At 35.5% G+C, this 7,580-nt stretch overlaps 1 protein-coding gene across 1 annotated transcript; it reads left to right on the forward strand.

The window, feature by feature from the left end:
* The first annotated feature begins 5,472 nt into the window (after nucleotides 1-5,472).
* On the forward strand, nucleotides 5,473-6,834 carry LOC106770331. Its single transcript, XM_014656145.1, has one exon. It carries the CDS (start codon nucleotides 5,473-5,475, stop codon nucleotides 6,832-6,834), a length of 1,362 nt encoding a protein of 453 aa, XP_014511631.1.
* Nucleotides 6,835-7,580: the final 746 nt, after the last annotated feature.

Raw genomic sequence — 7,580 nt, forward strand, 5'->3', positions numbered from 1 at the left:
GCCATTTTCGCAAATATTTTGAAAAACTATCAAAGCAAGCTCTGATACCAATTGTTGGTACCAGTGAGGTATGGTTCGAAGAGTATAACGCAACTGATGAGTCAATATTTTATTGATTTCACTTAGTTTATTGTGCTAGAATTAATCAGGGAATTGTGCTTAATTGTTCGGTATTTTCCCATTTTTCCTAATTCTGCTTAATTTGACCGGAAATTCTAATTCTAATTAATTTGAATATTCTGAGCTAATTATTTGCATTATTATTTTCAGAGAAAATTTTGGAAATACAATCTGAAACATTTGAAGTGGAGACAAATTAATTCAAGACTCTCCAATTAGACATTTTAAAATTAATTGCATTGTAATTTAGTTGTTTAAACTTTTTTGTTGACAAACTTTTGCACAATGGGCCATTGTTGGCAAAGTTATGATGGGCCCAACTAGTAGACACTTGTCACCGTAGGGTTTCCTTTTATTTTAGGGTGGACCCCACCTATTTTTAGGACACATGATCCTAGGGAAGCTACAGTCGCCACACACTTTTATTTTAGGGACTAAGCTTGGAACATTTTTTCCTCGGCACGTTGTTTTTGCTGGAACATGTATATCTTCGGTGATTATGGTTGAATGTGAGGAAGCATGGTGGTTTAATTTCTTTTCTTTGCTTTGTTGGAGGCGCTGATTCTAGCATTATTTTTCTTTCACTTTGCTGCACGATGGTAATTCATTAGGAAGAGCACGCTGGAACAATATTTTTTTTTTTTAATTTATAGTTTGCATTGAAGTGTGGTGTACGGTGCTAGCTGGAAGTGTGCACACATGGTGAAGTTTGGCTTGGTTGAGAGAAGGAAGCGGTGATTCTTTTTACTTGGAGAACTCCACGCTGATTGCATCTCACATCCAAAAAAGGCACATTCGGTGACCCATGTTCTTGGAGAAAAAGAGGCGTTGGCATTTAATTTAGCTTTGGAGAATTGGAGTTGTTATGTCCAGAATGGAAGCAGACAGTTGATTCATACGGTGCATTCAATTTTTTATTTCTACTTGCATTCACTTTCTTTCAACTTGAAACGAGAGGTGTCACGGTCTTGGTGGAATTTTATTGTCAATTCCAAATTGCTTTTAAATATACTTTAAGTGCAGATTTCATTTTCCTTTCTTCTAGAAAAACACATAACGACACTTTAGTTTCATTAGGCTTATTTACTGTTTGCTTTATTTTAATTGGAATGGAACTTTGAATGAAACAAGTAGAGCACGTTGTCATTTTATTTAGCACATGGTGATTTTAATTTTGGAGAAAAAAAAAGCATATTCTTGGAAAGTAAAGCGCTACATGATTTTTTATATTTTTTATTTGAAAGTGAAAGTTGTTGCCATGTTAAATTCCTTTATTAGCTAGCGTACTCTTTTATTCCTAGTGATGCATTTTTTTTTACTTTAGCTACATTTCAATTCCTTTTAAGTCAAGAATTGCTTTTTAATAGTTTTAATTGTGTCGAAATTTCTAATGTTATGTTCGGGTTACTATTTTTGTTCACTATATTGTCTGTTATGTTTAGTTTATCGTTTTCGTTTACTTTAATTTTGTTTGTTCTGTTTGTTTTTTTTTATGATTTCATTGCGATGTTAGCTTAGGTTAGTTGGTTGGTTGTTAATAAAATTGCAGTGTTTCCATGATATTCTTGCACTTTAATTGTCATACTGCTACTCTGATTCTGCTCAATATTTAATCTGTTGTCTGCCTGCGATTAGGTATACGCTTAGTTGCTTAATCGGTGTCAATTCTTTGCTTAGTTGATTAGACTGTATGGTGGATGACTGATTAAATTTGTGCATTGCATTCGCTTAGTCTATAATTTTGAAGACCGAATTAGCCTTCGCTTAGTTGGGTGATTTGTGTCGGATTTGGATTAGAGTAGTGTGTACTTGTCGTTGATCTGGGATAGGAAGCATAGTAATTGAGTTAATGACCAACCATTTCCATTCTATCTTTGAAACCATTTTTAGATTTGTGTTTACATTTTTGTTTGCATCCGTGTTTTGATTTAGTTCATCTGCATTCACAAAAACCTTTCAAACCCCCCCACTTCGTGTTTGACCTAATTCTCGAACCACATTTGGTCCTTGAGAGACGACCTAGGAGTCACTTCCTAGTACTATACTGCATTCTTTTATGCACATTAAATTTGTATGCGTTGCGACACTCACCAAGAGCGGAATTAAAACTAAGAGTAGCGTATAAGCGTGTTCGGTCACTTTTTAAACGAAGTTGGTCCTTTTTCACAGGTAGAGGCATTTCAGCATTATTATTTCTTGTTGCAACTTCAAGCAAATTTTCAAGAATATTAATATTGCTGAAATGCCTCTACCTGTGAAAAAGACCAACTTTGTTTTAAAAGTGACCAAACACGCTTATACACTACTCTTAGTTTTAATTCCGCTACGTTATACTCTTCGAACCATACCCCACTGGTACCAACAATTGGTATCAGAGCTTGCTTTGATAGTTTTTCAAAATATTTGCGAAAATGGCCGGTCACAATCAAAACCTTGTATATGCTGAGGGTGCTTCCATTAACAGACCTCCACTTTTTACTGGAGATAACTATGCCTTCTGGAAAGTTAGAATGGAAATTTTTATGGGGTCTGTTGATAGAGGCATCTGGGAAGCTGTACAAAATGGTCCTTATATTCCTACGAGCACAGTTGATGGTGTAGAAGTAGAAAAATCATATTTTGATTTTTATACTGGTTCGATTCAGAAGAATCTACGTCCAGTCGTTAATCACTATAAACAGTGATTAACAGTTCCACTAGAAAGATGTTTCTCAGATTACAATTATAGTGAATGAAAAGCAAATAAATAAACCTTCCTGCAACTCGAACCGGAAGAAGACCACTCTGCCAGCTCGAAGAGAACTGCTCCGGCAATTGACCAACGATTCACGAGCTTCTCCTGTTCATGAGACCAGGCAGAGCACCTTGCTAACTCGAAGAGAGTGTGCTCCGGCTATCGACACACGATACGCGAGCCTCTCCTTTCACGAGACCAAGCAAGGGAACTTTGAACAAAGCTTCTGAGAACTTTCCTATGACAAACAGTGCTCTATTAAGCTTCTCAGTTCAAAAACCTTGCCTCTGAAGTTTATAGAAGCCAATATATAGCCAATTTCACTGAATGCCAAAGGTCAGGTCTCAACTGCCATGAATAACCGATTATTGTAAGTGATAATCGATTATTCAAGTTCGTTACAGGTTTTTAAAAAAGTGATAATCGATTATATGAAATGATAATCGATTATTCAAGTAAGACTTGTGATAATCGATTATTGCTTCATGATAATCGATTATTCTAGTACAAAATGCAAGTGATAATCGATTATAGCCTGTCCATAATCGATTTCCAGTGAAAAATACAAGGTTTAAGATTTTCCTACTACATCCAAATTCTACAAGTTGCTTTTTAAATAATTCTAATGTTCACTTCAGATAACACTTCTTGCAGCATCATCAAAACAATTCGTCAGGATTTACCAATACTCCTTATTGGTAACAAATCTGCATATAAGTTCATTTTTCACCAAATGAACAGTGCTAGCAACTTTCAAACATCAATTAAAGCTTGCTCAAGCTATGAAACAACAAAGAAACAACATATTTTCGAAAATCACCACTGTTGTAAGGTTTAATGCAGAAAATTTGCACCAAATCACCACCAATTTCAGTTTTTCATGGATTCAAAAGTCGGACAGCAAGTGTAAATACATGGATCTAAGCCAGAATTAAGAAGCTTCGCTTGACCAAACTCAGAATAGACCAAGTCAAGGATGATTGCACGGTGAAAAGCTAGATTAAAATCTGAAACAGTGGAAAGCTAGTGTTTAAGCACAACCAAGCTATGCAAATTGCATTTCCTTGCTTGTAATGGTCTGCTACACTTTTAGCCACTTCCAATAACATCAAACAAATTTGTGAAAAGCAGTAGAATCAGTTAAAATCAGCTGGAAACATATTTAAGAAATCAAAACAGAAACAAAAATTCTGCAAAAGATACCTAAAACTCAAAATATGACAAGTTAGAACCTAAAACTAGTTAATAGAATAGGCTAAAAATGGTGAATTAAAGTACTATTAAAGTTAGAACCTACAAATAATGCAAATTCTATTAAAGTACTAACATCCTAACATGTCTAGAGTAGTGAAATGGACCTAGGAAACTATTCAAAAGCAAAGAATTAAGTAGAACTCAAAATTTGAGTAGTTGGAAACTAAAAAGTGTGGTTAAAAGGTGAGAATTTGCAACCAGACCTAATGTACACTTGTTTTAACTAATGTTAACATCCTAACAAGTATAAAGTAGTTAAATAATGCTAGGAAAGTGGTGAAAAGCAAAGAATTCCCTAAAACTCAAAATCACACTACTTTAAACCTTTAAAAGTGTAGTATAATTGAGTCATTGCAGGTCATATTCTGTTTTGCTGTGATTCTGTGATGTTTGGAAGTTTAAAGAAGTCTAAATTGATGTATTAAAACTATTAGAACCATTGATGTGAAGTTACAAAGACCTGTATGCAAATTAGTAGTTCAAACCATGATATCTAAGCTATTTTTCGAACTTCCAAAGTGAATCTGGGTTGTAGTTCTGTTTTGTGCCTAATTAGAGTTTAAACAAGTGTACTTTGATGAATTAAAACTGTTGAAATCAAGTGCAAAGTGTCAGAATGGATTAGGCACAAAATCACTTCCAAAACCACATATTTTGAGTCAATTTTGGGAAGTAGAGAGGTGAATTTGGGTAACAGTTTGGTTTTGAGTTACATATCAGTTTTAACATGTTTCAATTCATGAAACAAAGTTGTTAAAGTGGTTAATTACGATAATTAAACTTGTTTGAGTATATCACTACTCAAACCTCAAAATGACAACTAAAAAAGCACTAGAATGGTTAAGATTTGCAAATTGCACTAAACCAGCCTAAGAAACTTGTAAGAAACTGTCCTAACAAGTTTAAAAGGGTAAAATGTGCATTTAGACCATGACTGAATGTTCATGTATATGTTGTATGTTGATTTATATATTGTATGTTCCTATATATTATATGTCCATTTATTAGGCTACAACTTGATTAAGTTAAGTAGTCATTTAAAGTCCCATGGTACTACACACCATCTCAATGGAATGAGAAAGGTAAAAGCACCTTAAAAACTTAGAAAAATATGTGGAAGTACTCTACAAAAGAGAACTTCAATAATAATAAGTTCTCTCCCCCAAATTTAATACACAACCCCTTAGGATGTCTACGACATTTCAATAGTAAGGACTTCTCTTTGGATGCCCTTATTGTATGCCTAGACAGTAGTGTTCAAATTTCTTCCATGTTCGGCTTAAGTAGTAATAGGTTTATTAATTATGTGATATGGAGTGTTGTTGATTTCGCTAAGTTTACCTTTGTTTGGCTTGTCACAGTACATGGCCCATTTTCTCAACCATCGTGCATGGATGTACGATCGTTGTCATAGCGGAAGGAGAGGTTTGAAGGAATCTTTTGTCATCGGAGTTGAAGAGTTTGTGGAGACGGCTCGACAATGTCAATATTATGCTATTGATGGAGGGATTCGATGCCCATGCATCAAGTGCGAATGTACAAGGATTTTGAAAGATCAAGACGTTAAACTTCACCTATACCAAAAAGGGTTCATGCCTGTTTGGACATTTCATGGTGAAGAAATTCCTTCGACCTCCAATAGAGTTGAAATTTGGCTTGCATCAGGTTTGAATACTGTTGTACATACATCTAGGATAAATCAATTTGCCTATATGCAAGAGATGGTCGACAATGCTCTTCGTCGACATGACGAACAAGAAGCAAACGATAGTCATGATGAAGAGGCTCCAAATGAAACCACTCAGAGGTTTTACAAATTATTGACAAAGGCAAATCTACCTGTATTTGAAGGTTCATCCGAGTCAAAATTGCCAGTGTCCATTAGACTCTTGGCTGGTAAATCTAATTGGAACGTTCCCAACCAAGTAGTGGATCACTATACAAAATTGATTTTAGATTTGACACCACTAAACAATTCTATTCCGAAGAATTGTTATCAAGCCAAAAGATGTGTTTCAATGTTGGGATTGGAAGCCAAGAAGATTGATTGTTGTGTTAATGGATGTATGTTATTCTATGACAATGACAATCGCAAAAATGATGCATTGTTGGTTGAATGCAAGTTTTGTGGCTCTCCTCGATATCATACGATGCATGCAGGACAAAGGCAAAAAAAACCAATTCCCTTAAAGTCAATGTTCTACTTGACCATTATTCCAAGATTACGAAGAATGTTTACTTCAATGCAAACATCACAACACATGACATGGCATGATAGTAACAAAACTAAAGGAGTTTTGTGTCATCCTTCTGATGGTGAAGCTTGGAAGCACTTCAATCGTAAACATCCGTCTTTTGCTAGTGAACCGTGTAACGTGAGACTTGGTTTATGCTCTGATGGGTTTACCCCATACATTCAGGTGTCTGCATCACCATATTCATGCTGGCCGGTGATAGTTACCTCATACAATCTACCTCTTGAGATGTGTATGAAAAAGCCTTACATGTTTTTAACATGTATAATACCAGGTCCATCTAATCCCAAATCAGCGATTGATGTTTATTTGGAGCCTCTAATTGATGATTTGAAGAAGCTATGGAATGGAGTTTGGACGTATGATGTTTCAAGGAAGCAAAATTTCCTTATGAAGGCAACTTTGATGTGGACTATAATGACTTTCCAGCGTATGGCATGTTATTTGGTTGGAGCACACATGGTCGATTAGCTTGTCCACATTGGATGGAACATATGAAGTCATTCCAATTGAGTTATGGTAGGAAAAGTAGTTGGTTTGACTGTCATCAACGGTTTTTGCCTATTGATCACCCCTTTAGAAGAAACAAAAAGGCATTTCGCAAAGGGCAAGTTGAAACAGATATGCCCCCGCCGAAGTTGACCGGATCACACGTTTGGATAAGAGTTAAAGACTATCCAAAAGTCACTAAATCTGGACAAAATAGGATAAATGGTTTTGGAGAATGGCATAATTGGACTAAAAGAAGCATATTTTGGGATCTTCCCTATTGGAAAGACAACTTGCTAAGTCATAACCTGGATGTCATGCACATAGAAAAAAATTTCTTTGATAACGTCTTGAACACAGTTATGAATGTTNTTGGTAAGACAAAAGATAATGACAAAGCAAGAAAAGATTTACCTCTGATATGTGCACGAAAAGACTTAGAGTTTAAGGAGCAAGCTAATGGTCGACTCTTCAAACCAAAAGCAAACTACACCATCTCAAAAGATGAGGCAAGAATAGTGTGTGGATGGATCAAAGANCTTAGAATGCCAGATGGATATTCTTCTAACTTGTCCAGATGTGCCAATGTTCAGAATGGTACTATTCAAGGCTTGAAGAGTCATGACTGTCATGTATTCATGAAGACTTTCATCCCTCTTGCGTTTAGTTGTTTGCCACAGCACGTGTTACATCCACTGATAGAAATCAGTAACTTCCTTAAAAATTTG

Source organism: Vigna radiata, chromosome 8 (assembly GCF_000741045.1).
Source record: "Vigna radiata var. radiata cultivar VC1973A chromosome 8, Vradiata_ver6, whole genome shotgun sequence".
Classification (NCBI taxonomy): Eukaryota; Viridiplantae; Streptophyta; class Magnoliopsida; order Fabales; family Fabaceae; genus Vigna; species Vigna radiata.